This window comes from Heteronotia binoei, chromosome 9, assembly GCF_032191835.1.
Source record: "Heteronotia binoei isolate CCM8104 ecotype False Entrance Well chromosome 9, APGP_CSIRO_Hbin_v1, whole genome shotgun sequence".
Classification (NCBI taxonomy): Eukaryota; Metazoa; Chordata; class Lepidosauria; order Squamata; family Gekkonidae; genus Heteronotia; species Heteronotia binoei.
Window position 1 is genome coordinate 11761595 of NC_083231.1, and position 14582 is coordinate 11776176.

Consider the following 14582-nt stretch of genomic DNA (forward strand, 5'->3'; position numbering starts at 1 on the left):
CCCCCACCCCGCCCCCACGGTGCGGATCTGAAGCCCCTCCCTGCTGGTCTCTCTGGCCAGGCAAAAGCGAAGCCTCCTTCCCACCCTCCTGAAAGGAACTGCTCCCCCTCAGATTCCAAGGCCCCCGCTGCATCTGGCCACCGAGGATCCAGCTAGCAGGAGCTTGTTTCTGTTCCAAGGCAGACTTCTCCCCTCAGCACCGCAGCCCTTGGAGGGTGTCTCTCTTTCCTGGCACTCTTCTGTGCCAGCGTGGCGAGGTGATCCCAGGAGCGAGTCCTGTCCCTGGGGTGTGAGTGCTGGGGAGGGCCAGCCGCTGCCACAGCGCAGGTCAGGAAGAAAGTGCTGCTTGATCGGATTGTTTTAAGCGATGCGGAGGAGAGGAGACCAGCAGCAGTGCTGCGCTTGTTCAGAGCACCGGCGAGCGACAGTGAACATAGGGCGCAAATTAGAGGCTCTCCAATGGATGGACTATGCAGATTGAAAGGGAGGTTTAAATGGAGTGGCCTGCCCCTCCCCGCCCCAGATCCCCACTGTAGCTCAAGGTCTGGGAAGCAACTCAGTTATGTACTTGAAATTCCTCCTGGATTCAGGGAGACCAGATGTTTAAAAAAAGAATCCTCCTGTTCTTTGATATGTTCCAGAGAATTCCAGACTGATTATCTTTTGTGCGATTGCAACATGTTGTGGATGCAGCAGTGGTTACAGGACAGAAACATAACGGTACGCGAGACTCGATGTGCCTTCCCCAAGTCACTACACGCTCAACTGGTTGTGAGTGTTAAACAGGAGCTTCTGACATGTGGTAAGAGAATTACAGCCTAGTGACTCAGAATCTCTGTGATGTGTGGTGTTCTTGCGCACAATGCCACAAGTATCTTTTGTTTCCACCCCTGGGAAAAAATAGAGGGGTCCCCCCCCATTTTTTCTGGCTCCCCCCCCCCCCCCCCCGGCCTCCACATCTCTAGGTTTCATGGGCAGCTTTAGTTCTTTTAATTGAATTATCATTTGAGTTGTTGGATTTTTTTCTCTCTCTGAAGCCAAAGCCTAAATTTTTTTCTCCTAAAATGGGAACGTAATTAAACTTCCGTTTCTAAAAAAGCATCATAGCATAACTTTTCCCTGCCCTTCCAAACAGAAGAAAAGATAATAAAGGAATAAGTACTATGTTGGATCCTACTAACTTTCCACTGGTGGAGGGGTGGCAGCTTTGCCTGATTTTTCTTCTTAAAACCCTCTGTCCCATAAGACTATGTCCAGTTAGGTCCCCCAGTCCTCAGCATAGGTTTTGTGGGTCAAAAAGTGTTGTTGCTGGGAGGGGGCAGATGGAGAAATATCCGCTTCCACAGTTGATAGGACCAGAACCCATAATATGCAGAATTATATTTTGGAAGCCTTATGATAAACCACATAATTTCCTGAAAGTTTGAGTTGCTTCTAGCCTACAAGTATAAACATGCTTAATCTTTTTTTTTGAAAAAAATAAGATTAGAAGTAACTAATAATTGCCTTTTAAGGCATGTCAGATGTTACAACAAAACGGTTAAATATATCATCTGAATAGACATATCTATATACATGTCATCCGCTCTTATAACTTGCTCTACAAAAAACCAGAGAACTGTTGATAAACAGGTTTAGTCTGTTAGTAGCTTAGTATATTGAAAGCATATGCGTTGAAATTGCTTTTAAAATTATGGAAGCATTTAAGAAGTACTGAAATGTTTTGTTGCTTATTGATTAGGGGAGTTGGGTAAAAAAAAAAAAAGCAAAGTTGCTGAGTTTGCGTTGAGACAGGATTTTTTAAAACTCAAATCTCTGCACTAATCTAAGATGAAAATGTTACCATGTTGGCTGTATGACTTTAATTCACAATACAGTTTTATTTGTGTTGATCCTGTACACGCTGTAGTGGTGACTGTTGCATGGACTTGAATAATTTTGGGATTTTCTACTGAAGTGGATTGTCCAGTAGGTTCAGCAGCAAGAGAAAGGGTTTCTTCACAGAGTACCTCATTGGAGAATTCACTACCATATGCTGTGGTGATGCCCACTAACTTAATTTTTTTAAAAGGATTCAACAAATCCTTGGAAAATAGCTTTACTAATGGTGATAGACCCTCCATCTACAGTGAAGAAGAAAATATTGGATTTATATCCTGCCCTATACTCTGAATCTCAGAGCAGTCACAATTTCCTTTACCTTCCCCCTCACCCTACCCTGTGAGGTGGTTGAGGCTGAGAGAGCTCTTACAACAGCTGCCCTTTCAAGGACAGCTATGGCTGGCCCAAGGCCATTCCAGCAGCTGCAAGTGGAGGAGTGGGGAATCAAACCCGGTTCTCCCAGATAAGAGAGCTATGGCTGGCCCAAGGCCATTCCAGCAGCTGCAGGTGGAGGAGTGGGGAATCAAACCCGGTTCTCCCAGATAAGAGAGCTATGGCTGGCCCAAGGCCATTCCAGCAGCTGCAGGTGGAGGAGTGGGGAATCAAACCCGGTTCTCCCAGATAAGAGAGCTGTGGCTGGCCCAAGGCCATTCCAGCAGCTGCAAGTGGAGGAGTGGGGAATCAAACCCGGTTCTCCCAGATAAGAGTCCGCACACTTAACCACTACACCAAAGAGGTGGGATATCTTCAAATGCCAGATGCTTGGGGACAAATGAGAAGAGGGTAAGGGGCTGGACTTTAATGTGACAGCAGGTCACTATTTAAGTTCTGAAATATTTAAAAACAGCAAGTGACCATTTAAGTTCTGAAATATTGCTGTATAGGAGGTACTTGGTAACCTAGTTCTGATAATGCAAGAAAACAGATACAGTGGACCATTTACGGCCACACTTAATATATATATATTGAAAGGGAGACCTGGAATTTGTGTCGACACAGTGCAGTCTTTACACACGGTTGATGTATGTTTTGTCTGCCGCATGTATTTTGAATGTTGGTGTTATACCCAGAGTATAAAGTGTCTCATAGGAAGCATGTCAGGCGATGTGCACATGTAATCTTGTTTGTGATTATGTAAAATTTCAATATAAGAAATTTTCAAATTCACACACTGTAATACTAGAAATGTATCCTCATACACACGAAAAAACACCCCCCTCTGCTAATCTAGCAACTTGGTGTGTGTGTTTCCTCCCCACCCCCGAATGGAATACAGAGCCACCTTTGGAGTTACCGTCTTTCTACATGACCCCCTCTCATCGCCAAGTCGTATTTGAAGGAGACATTCTGCCTTTCCAGTGCATGGCTTCGTATATCGATCAGGATATGCAGATCCTGTGGTACCAGGATGGAAAGATAGTAGAAACCGATGAATCCCAGGGGATTTTTGTTGAAAAGAATATGGTCCATAACTGCTCGCTCATTGCAAGGTAAGAGCCTTATGTGCAAGATCCTCTAGTTCTTTTGGATCGCTTTGTTAAAGATCTATAGATGAGAATTCATAAGTTACTCTTCAGAGAGACCGATGGAATGATGCATAGGATGGTAGCACAGTCGCATACACGACCCCATCCGCATGCGCATCCATATAATCTGTGAGCAGAAGCTGTGCACCAGGGGTGGTCAACGTGCTTAACGTAAGAGCCACATAAAATAAATGTCAGATGTTTGAGAAAGAAAAATAGATTTTTGTTTTGAAGGGGAGGTGGAAAGAAAGCAACTTTAACTTTAAATGCCTTTTCCAAGCCACCGGCTGGCTTGTTGAAGTGGTTTAAAGAGAGAAATGCCTTCTCTAAGCCGTTCAATAGGGTGATGGGGGCTTCAAGAGCCACACAATATGTGCAAATGAGCCACATGTGGCTCCTGAGCTGCAGTTTCCCACCCCTGCTATGCACATAGGTCCTCCGTATTTATGGACTCTCCATTTGTGAGGGCACACAACACAACTGTATATGTATAGACTTTTGCACTCAGAAGTTCAGTCGCATGTCTGTGAGAGCAGTCCTGTTCTCCACCCAACCCTGCACTTTCACCTTTCCGGATTAATTGTGTGTATGCTGTCTGGTTGTTTTGGCAAATGATTGATTTCGCTCACCTGTACAATGGGACCTAGGAAAAAAACGCCTTGTCTGCTCTAGTGTAGAGCAGAAATGAGCTGCTCACAATTTGCGCAAACTTATTCCCTGTAATCCTTTTTCCCTGAAGGATAGAAGCATGCAGTGCTGCATCTACAGACATTCATTTTCTGTCATAACTGCTACTGCGCTGGGCACATTTGGGGGTGGAAGATGACTAAACTCAGTATATTATGCAATATTTATTTAAAATATATTCCAGCCCAACCTGTGGGGTATGGGATGGTATATGCAGATTTAATTCAGTACTATGATCTGGAAAGAGATCTCCCCCCCCCCCCCCCCCCCCGTACATTGACTTGGATCCATTGATACACAAATAGCAACACTTCTGCTTGTGGAAGACCTTGTGAGACTTCGTGCTTTTTTCGCGGAATGTTATAGTGCCCGGAAATTGGATGCACAAGATCTTTTGCAAGGAGAAATGCAGGTGGGAATACAGGAAACTTGACTTAGCACAAGCAGCTGTTGCAGTCTTTTTCTCTAATTTCTCCTTGCTCTGGAGCGCTAACATCTGTTGGTCGTCTCTGGCCCAAGAGACACCCACCTTGCCTCAACTAGGGCCAGGTTTTTTTTGGTCCTGGCCCCGACCTGGTGGAATCAGCTCCCTGCAGAGATCTGGGCCCTACCTGGCTTATTAGCCTTCCGTAGGGCCTGTAAAACGGAGCTGTTCCACCAGGCTTTTAGTTGAGGCTGCGGGCGTCTATTCTTGATCTGGTTGGCCTCCCGTGCCGGCACTGTCACCTGTGCTATAAAACGGAATAATATCTGCCGTCTCTATGGGATATCATGATGTGAGATGGCCAGGCTGGGCAATAGGTGATGATATAGAAAATTTTCTGAGTGCTGTTGAGTTGTTTGTTTATAAAATGTTTTTATTGTATTTTATTGTTTTAACATACGTTGTACTCTGCCCTGAGCCCTATGGGGAATGGGCAGAAGAGAAACATACTAAAATAAATAAATTAATTAAAAAGCAAAAAAAGCTGGATCAAACCCAATGCCCTTTGTTTAGTTTTGAGCATCTTCAAGTATATTCCCTTACCAGACAAACTGGCTTTCTGAACACAATTGAGCCTTCACCAGTATTTGAATGCTGATCTTTCTTTGTATTTTAATTTCAGTGCCTTGACCATCTCAAATATTCAGGCTGGATCTACAGGCAACTGGGGTTGTCATGTGCAAACCAAACGTGGGAATAATTCAAGGACCATTGACATTGTGGTACTGGACAGCTCTGCGCAATACTGTCCACCGGAAAGAGTTGTCAACAACAAAGGTGACTTCAGGTTGGTGATGACAGCTCGGGAAGTGGATGTGGTGGCTATTCTTATACAGGGCTTTGAGCCTGAGTGCTAGTCGGATCTGTTACCCTTTATGCTGATAACAAATTCATTATCTTTGTTCTTAATTTGCCAGAGTCAGAGAAACAAAGTGCTTAAAATTGCCTTTAACTTTATAACAGTTTGAAGAGTAGTATTTAGTGAAATTGGCAATGGGTAGTCGTTATTCAGCAATAATGCTGAGTGAACTCAAATTTAAATTTTAAAGATGTAATTGTCCTTGGAAGAATTTTGCTGTGTTTTACAGCAACTAACTCTATACTATGTATGTTACTGTACGCAACTGTATTCAATAGACACAGAACTGTCATATCCCTTTTTTGCTGATTTTTCCCTTCTTTATTGCCCACATTTTTCTCATTTTGTACTTTATTTCTTTCCCCCCTCTCCCCCCAACCTTTTCCTTCTAAATTCATTGTTGGTCAGTACAAAAAGCCCCATGGTGCAGAGTGGTAAAGCTGCAGTACTGCAGTCTGAACTCTCTGCTCACAACCTGAGTTCGATCCCAGCAGAAGCTGGGTTCAGGTAGCCAGCTCAGGTTGACTCAGCCTTTCATCCTTCTGAGGTCAGCAAAATGAGTACCCAGCTTGTGGGGGGAAAGCGTAGATGACTGGGGAAGGCAATGGCAAACCACCCCTTAAAAAGTCTGCGGTGAAAACGTTGTGAAAGCAACGTCACCCCAGAGTCGGAAATGACTGGTGCTTGCACAGGAGACTACTTTTTTTTTACATTAACAGTACATTACACCTTCTCTTACTTTGGTCTGTTTTACTTTCTTGTCATTGGCATGAGCATACATCTCTGTCTGTTATATTAGATGATGTTTGTTAGTATCCTTTTCTCACTTTTTCTCCCCCTTCCCTCGGGGAAGAAAACTTTCAGCATGGATATCATTTCCACGAGATCAGTGTTCAGATCACAGCATTTTACTGAATGTAGTCTCTGTATGTCAATTGCATTAAAAGAAACCTTTGACTTTGAAATCAGTGGAATTAGATGTTGCTAAATTGCTGGTTTGTGCAGAGTTGGATGAATGGTCACACCCAATACTGTCTTTTCAGGTCAGCAGCGGTTTTCTAAGGTCTCAGGTGCAAAGGCTTTTCTCAGACCTGTTAATCTAATGTCCTTTCAGTGGGAAATGCCAAGGATTGAACCTGGACCTTTGCTTCCACACCTCCGCTCAGCCATCTGTCAGCTTCCTTCCCCCAGTGGCCATTGCAGATAAATGCATAAAGCCAGGACTCTTTTTCTAGCAGGAACTCCTCTGCATATTAGGCCACACCCCCTGATGCAGCCAATCCTCCTGGAGCTTACAGTAGGCCCTGTACTATGAGCCCTCTAAGCTCTTTGAGAATTGGCTACATCAGGGAGGCGTGGCTTAATATGCAGAGGAGTTCCTGCTAGAAAAAGAGCCCTGCATTAAAGAGTTTAGCTCATAGCTTGTTCCTAGCCTGCCTCACTCACAATTGTGAGACATTGTTGACATGGAGAAGATAATAAAAGCCCCAGCTTCCTTCCACAGCACAAGTGTCTGTGCCAGGATGCCATTTGCATTCCTCATAAATAGCCATCTGAAAAATGGGACATCACCAGTTTGGCATAGTGGTTAAGTGTATGGACTCTTATCTGGGAGAACCGGATTTGATTCCCCACTCCTCCACGTACAGCTGCTGGAATGGCCTTGGGTCAGCCATAGCTCTTCTCGCAGAGTTGACTTTGAAAGGGCAGCTTCTGGGAGAGCTCTCTCAGCCCCACCCACCTCACAGGGTGTCTGTTGTGGGGGAGGAAGATAAAGGAGATTATGAACCACTCTGGGACTCTGAGATTTGGATTGGAGGGCGGGATATAAATCCAATATCATCATCATCTTCTTCAATCAGAAATGGGGTTTATCACTACTTGGAGATGATTGTTCATGGGCTCTTAATGGAATGTTGTTGCTCTGACTCTTTGTACAAATAAGGCTTTGGTCCAAAGAATTACGCAAACGATTTTGGGCCCAAAGAACTATGTGAATGATTTTGCACACTTTTAAATTTTTTCTGTGGGTTAGGGTTAGGGTTTTCTTTGGGCTTGCAACTAGAGGTGAAAATCAGAAGGCAAATAGGTTTGCCCTTCAAGCTTTCTCCATTAAAGTGACCCTGTCCCGCTTACTCATTATTTAACATAATGAGATTTCGTCCCCCTGAAATTCCTTTGAAGGAAGCACCATTTCCAGAATCATCAGCTTTTATCAGGAGGTTCACTAGAGTTGGGTTTTGCCGCCACTGACGTCTCAGCCTATAGTATGTAAAGGGCAGTAACTCAGAGTTATTATTCCTCTTTTGAGGCTATATACAGAAATCAGGTTTTGATATATGAAGGAAATTATTCTGAGCCAGATGGCTGTAAATGTACCTAGGAACGTTTTCTTTTATTCCTGCTTTGGCTAGTTAGAGCTTAGCGGAAGCGCCGATTTTGCTCTTGCTTAGAAGCCGTTTGAGACTGAAGACGTAGAACTCTTTGCCAGGAAAGAAATGGTATATTCAGGCAGAGAAAGAAAGATGCATACATAAGGCGTACTTCATTTTTGCTTGATTGTCCTCTGAAATTTCATAGATAGCTCAGTAGTTACTCAGCAGTATGTTTTTTAAAAAATATTTGCATGTTCCGTGCATCTTGTGCAAATGCATCTTTTATAACTTGCCATATCAAAATATAAAATAGCAAGCAAATTCTGGAGGGGGGGGAACCACAACTCCACTTTCTTCTACCAAATCTTTTCTTTGGGAACTTTTTGAAAGTAATTAAAACCTCTGCTGGATCAGACCACAGTCTGTAAGTACAGCCTCCTTTTTCTAACACTGACCTGCCACATGCTTCTGAGAAAACTATAAGAGGGCTTGAAGGCAACACACTGCCCTGCGTACCCTAAAAAAATCTATTCCCCTTCCTCCCCGGACTGCAAAAAACCCTAGTTGGGGCGGAGGGAGAGTACCTATGGTTGTTGTTTGGGGGGGTTGTTTTGTTTTGGTCTTTTCTCCCTACTCGGGCTTAAAGCATCTTGGGGTACAGAGGGTGCATTTTCAGGGGGGATATAGCATGTGGAAAGTCCCTGAGAGCCAGTTTGGTGCAAACTCTATCTGGGAGAACCAGGTTTGATTCCCCACTCCTTCACTTGCAGCTGCTGGAATGGCCTTGGGTCAGTTATAGCTCTCACAGCCCCACCCACCTCACAGGGTGTTTGTCGCGGGCGAGGAAAGTAAAGGAGATTGGAAGCCGCTTTGGGTTTAAACAATTTTATTGATAACATATGGTAACAATATCTAAATATATCATTAGTGTCTCTAACCCATATGATATTTTCCAATCCCCCCTCCCTCCGTTACTAGACTCCCGCCGAGGTTATATACTTAAGTTCAGTTATAAAGGTACCCTTAACCAATCAAAGTTCAATATCTTTCTTTTCTCATATTCATATTAAAAAATTGTCCAATGTCTTTTTACATTCCACTCTTTCTCTATATATCTTCTAAATTTCTTCCACTCCTTTTTAAACAAATCCAAATCATAATCTCTTAAAGTTCTTGTTAATTTGTCCATCTCACTCCATGATAAAACTTTCACAATCCAATCCCATTTCTCTGGTATTTTTTCTTGCTTCCACAACTGCGCATACAAAGTCCTAGCAGCTGAGAGCAAGTACCAAATTAGAGTTCTATCTTCTTTTGGAAATTTTTCCATTTGTAATCCCAGCAGAAAAGTCTCTGCAACTTTCTTAAAGTCGTATCCCAAAATTTTAGATATTTCTTGTTGTATCATCTGCCAAAACTTTTTCGCTTTTCCACAAATCCACCACATATGGTAAAAAGAACCTTCATGTTTCTTACATTTCCAGCATCTATCTGACATCTTTTTACTCATCTTTGCCAGTTTTTTCGGATTCATATACCACCTGTACATCGTCTTAAAACAGTTCTCTTTAATACTCTGACATGTTGATATTTTTATCGAGTTCTTCCAAAGATACTCCCATGTATCCATTTGTATTTCTCTGTTCACATTAATTGCCCATTTAATCATTTGAGATTTTACTACTTCTTCTTCTGTAGACCATTTCAATAATAATTTATATACTTTCGATATTAATTTTTTGTTATCTCCAAGCAGAACTCTTTCCAATTCCGTTTGCTCACGTCTAATTCCAACAGATTTAATATCATTTTCCATCAAGCTTTTTATTTGTTGCATTTGAAACCAGTCATATTATTTAACTCTTCTGCAGATTTTAATTCAACTTTATCACCTTGAATCTTTAGCAGTTGATTATATGACATCGCTCTTTCTTCATCAGATTCAGCTGTTATTTTTATTACTTCTGCTGGCACTATCCAAAGCGGCTTTCTCTCATCACCATATTTCTTATATTTTATCCAAGTGCTTAGTAAGCTATTTCTAATATAGTGGTGAGAAAAAAGACCATCCATCTTATTTTTCCCATAATACATATAAGCATGCCAGCCGAATTTATTCCCATGAGCTTCTAGCCATAAAAGTTTTTTGTTTAACAGCATTATCCAACCCTTTATCCATGTCAAGCAAACTGCATCATGATACAATCTTAAGTCTTGAAGCTGAAAACCTCCCCTCTCTCCTTAGCATCTGTTAGAATTTTCATCTTAATCTTTGGTTTCTTCCCGGCCCATACAAAATCGGAAATCTTCCTTTGCCATTTATTGAATTGTTTGCTGTCTTTCGAGATTGGAAGCCGCTTTGAGACGCTGAGATTCAGAGTGGAGGGCAGGGTATAAATCCAATATCATCTTCTTCCTTAGCATCCTGATCCAGATACCATATTCCTCTCCACCACTACCATCTTCCTGCCTTTAGGGCTCAGATAATGCAGGAAGTTGTGATCATGTATAGATATTTAAAGAAGACTTTCAGCTTACTGTTACATTTGTGTTTTCAGTACTCTGTAAAATGTGAGAGAAAAAGTAAGATGCCCCTTGGTATCTTCAGGTCATTTAATTATTTAATATATTATGGCAATAGAACTCTTTTACATCCAAAAATGATTAAAGTTCAGTAACTATGAAAAGTCAGAAACTTTATAGAGAAAGCAGAGACTTGAGAGGGTAGCAGTTGGAAGCCAAAACAGCCCTGGCAAAGGCCTTGTCCCCCTCACTGATCACATTCCCCACTGGAGGAGTACTCAGTGGGCTATGCCTAGCAACAGCCGATTGAAAACAGTTTTTCCCAGGGAGAGTCTGCCAGGAGGAGGGAAGACTGAAGACAAGGGAGCAGATAAAGGCTGGTTGACTCATGAGTGGGAAGAAGAGGAAGGAAATGGGAGAAGAGAAGAACTTGTAGGGACTTTTAGGGAAGGGAAAGAGGACATTATGTGGGAGGGAGAAGTAATTTGTGCAAACCCGCCCCCCCAGAGCCCTGTGGCGCAGAGTGGTAAAGCTGCAGTACTGCAGTCCTAAGCTCTTCTCACGACCTGAGTTCGATCCCAGCGGAAGCTGGTTCAGGTAGCCGGCTCCAGGTTGACTCGGCCTTCCATCCTTTTTGAGGTCAGTAAAATGAGTACCCAGCTTGCTGGGGGCGGGGAAGTATAGAGGACTGGGGAAGTCAATGGCAAACCACCCCGTAAAAAGTCTGCCATGAAAACGTGAAAGCAACGTCACCCCAGAGTCAAAAACGACTGGTGCTTCTACAGGGGACTACCTTTACCTTTTTACCCCCACCCCCACCTCTTGTGGGTCCCCCACTTCTGATTTCTTATGAAACACTGGGGACATTTCTTAATGTTGTCCACTTATAATCACATATTCATTCATTCATTCATTCATTCATTCCAATTTATAAACCACCTCTCCAAGAGTGGGCTCAGGACAGGTAACAACAATTATAGTGATGCGTCCCAGCTCTTCTCTCCACCCCCACCCCAAGTTTGCAAAATTATGAGCAAGCTGAAACAGTAGGGCGGTGCACTGGATAGTATAGTAGTATTCTTCTGCATTTTTATGCTCCCTGAACTTTAACGTTGGAAAACTCGCCAAGGTGACCTTTTCCATAGGTCACAGATACTTAGTTCTGAAGTGTCTTGCATTTGGTTCTTTAGGCTTTAATTCTGTTATTTACTGACTCTCCCCCCACACACACACACTTGCCATGTAAATTTGTCTAATCTTTCCCTTTAACTCTCTAGGTGGCCTCGAACGTTGGCTGGCATCACCGCATACCTGCTGTGCACTCGTTACTCGGCTGGCACCGGAATATATACCGGCAACTCTCAAGATGAGAAGAGAGCTTGGCGCAGATGTAACCGGGGAGGGTCCTGGGCTGAAGAGGATTACTCACGGTGCCAGTATGCAAATGATGCCACTAGAGTGCTGTACATGTTTAATCAGGTTATTCATTTTTTTTTCTCCTCCTCCTCTTCTGTGAAATTATTTATAAACGACTGTTGAAAGCTTTTATGCTCACTTGCGTGGAGGCAGTCCCCAAATGTTTCGAGCCTTTAGGCACTTTTGGAATGCTGTTCTTCCATAGTTCAGGGGTGTCAAACATGTGGCCCGAGGGCCAAATCAGGCCCACTGAGGGCTCCTATCAGGCCCTCAGGCAATTCACTGTCATCTGCTTTCTTCTCTCTCTCTCTCTCTCTCTCTCTCTCTCTCTCTCGCTTCCTTTTGCATCACAGCTTGCTTTGCCAGGCTCACTCAATCTCACAGGAGCTACAGAGCAAAGCCTCTATTTTCTCCATTGGCTGACCAGCACATGGAGCAACTTATGTACAAAAGCTCTCAGTGCCCAGCCATTTCATGTTTTCTTCTGTATCTTAGGCTCAAAGCATTAACCATGAGATTTCAGTAATGAATGTCAATAGATCAAAAGTAGGTTTGCAGCTTACAGACACACACCTGAGCAACACCTAAACAGACTGCTACAGCACAGACATTGTCTCCAGATTTGGAGGCAGTAATTCAGAGCAAAAAGTGTCTGTTATCAAAAACTGTTAAATAAACAAAATATTGCAAGAGTGCTTATCTTCTAAGCATATATTACATTTTTTTAAAAAATGGTGTTTGTGTCCTTTTTAAAGTTTATATCTCCACTGCCTGGCATTACATTTTATGACACAACATGGGCCAACCTGACAAAGTCTCATTTATGTGAGATCCGGCCCTCACAACAAATGAGTTCGACACCCCTGCGTAGTGGGTGCAGCCACAAAATGTCTGCCATAGTTTCCCTTCAGTCACACAGTGAAAACCCTTCTGCGGTGGAGCAGCTGCAACATTTTTAAAAATCTGCCCAGCCGGTTCCAAACCTTGCTGGAGAAAACTTCACTTGGCCACGCCCACTTTCTAAAACCACTTGGCAAGCACAAGGAAAGGTGTTAGCAGGTTCCATGGCACCAGTGGGCATCATGTTGGGAGCTCCTGTTTTAAGGATTGTGTTAGGTTCCAGAGTGACTCGTGTATTCCTGAGTCATATAGTCCCTTGAAGGTGTTGCTCATTGTGCCTGCCTTTGGTGTAGTGGTTAAGCTCATGGACTCTAATCTGGGAGAACCGGGTTTGATTCCCCACTCCTCCACGTGCAGCTGCTGGGTGACCTTGGGCCAGTCACCATTCTCAGTCAGAACTCTCAGCCCCCCCCCCCCCCCACCTCACAGGGTGTCTGTTGTGGGGAGAGGAAGGGAAGGAGATTGTAAGCCACTCCCAAGTGAGGGGTGGGGTTTAAATTCAGTCCTCTCTTCCTCTTATTCCTCTTTGTCCTCCATAGTGCATTGTTTCAGAAAGCCCTTTGACCTTCAAGAGCAACTCTTTAGGCAAAGCAAGGGTTACTTTCCCACTGCCAATTCCCACATTGCACCCCCATGTGGCATTGCACCACCACCACACACCCCCCCCCCCAGGCAGAGGCCTGCCTGTTCCTCAGGAGCTACTTTTTGAGGACTGGGAGCCGGGAGGGGGTGACTTCAGGCAGGGGAAAGACATAAAGCCCAGTCCTTTTGGATCCCATTCCTTGTATTTATAGTATGCTGGTCTGTGGTTGTAACAACTAAAGATTGAGATTGAATGTATTTATTTATCAGATTTATATCCCGCCCTCCTCTGACAGGCGCAGGGCAGCTAACAGCAGTTAAAAACATTAATAATTAACTAACAGAGAACATAAAAATAAAGCATATAATAAAACATACCCATGCGTATCAACAGTCATCAATCCATTCGTTAAAAGTCCCAAGATGGCAGGTTTCTGATTTCCATTATATTAATTCAGTGAGATTGTTGGTGCTGGAAAGTAATAGCCCCCTCCCCCAACCGTTGAAGAGGAGTTTGAATAATTCGGTCTGGCAAGCCCTGCGAAACTGTGGCAGGTCCCACAGGGCCCTGAAGTTTTCGGAGAGGGCATTCCACAAAGTGGGGGCTATTACCGAGAACACTCTGGCTCTGGTGATGGATAATCGAGCTACTTTCAGTCCAGGGATCTTGGTCCAGTCACCATTCTCTCACCATTGTAGTAGAGATTGTATCTCTAGTAGAATCAGATCAATCAACCAATTTTAAAGTTCTTTCCGATCTTTTCTTTACGGTTGAATCCCATTTGATTTGTTTTGGTTGTGTGCTTTTAACCAGTGTTTTGTGCTTTGTGCAGATGCCCCTCAACCTTACAAACGCAGTGGCCACAGCACGGCAGCTGTTGGCTTATACCGTGGAAGCAGCAAACTTCTCCGACAAAATGGACGTTATTTTTGTGGCCGAAATGATAGAAAAATTTGGGAGATTTGCCGAGAAATACAAAGAGGTGATTGTATAGCGCCGAAGTTTGTTGCTGTTATTTTAAAAAAGAACTCCCTTTAAAATTTTCCCTCTAAAACTCAGCGATACCATCATTTTGTTAATAAACCGTTTTCTTTGAAATCTTTAACACTTACAGGGAGGAAACTAAATTAGAAAGTGCTTGTCAAGTAGCTTTTAAGAGTCAACATCTGCCTGTGGGAAGAAGTGTTCCATTTTCTTGTTGAGCGTTATTGATCTTCCCATTTAGACACATTGGAGGCTACAGTCTACTAAGACCGCAATCAAATTAAAAGAACCCTTGTTGCTGATTTAAAAAGCACCAGGAATATATTTTAATTATATAGGCAATTCCATAGTGGATAATTTTTTT

At 43.3% G+C, this 14582-nt stretch overlaps 1 protein-coding gene across 2 annotated transcripts in view; it reads left to right on the top strand.

Annotated features, from left to right (window-relative positions):
- The window catches only part of ADGRA3 (adhesion G protein-coupled receptor A3), a 78784-nt gene that overhangs the window by 35202 nt on the left and 29000 nt on the right, over positions 1-14582 (top strand). Inside the window, exons 6-10 of one of the 2 annotated variants that reach the window (XM_060246224.1) lie at positions 642-802; positions 3158-3371; positions 5201-5365; positions 11613-11814; positions 14067-14216. In XM_060246224.1, the coding sequence (XP_060102207.1) occupies positions 642-802; positions 3158-3371; positions 5201-5365; positions 11613-11814; positions 14067-14216 (892 nt within the window). Of the gene's footprint in view, positions 1-641; positions 803-3157; positions 3372-5200; positions 5366-11612; positions 11815-14066; positions 14217-14582 lie in introns of those variants that run through there. The other variant, XM_060246225.1, reaches the window with a different exon arrangement.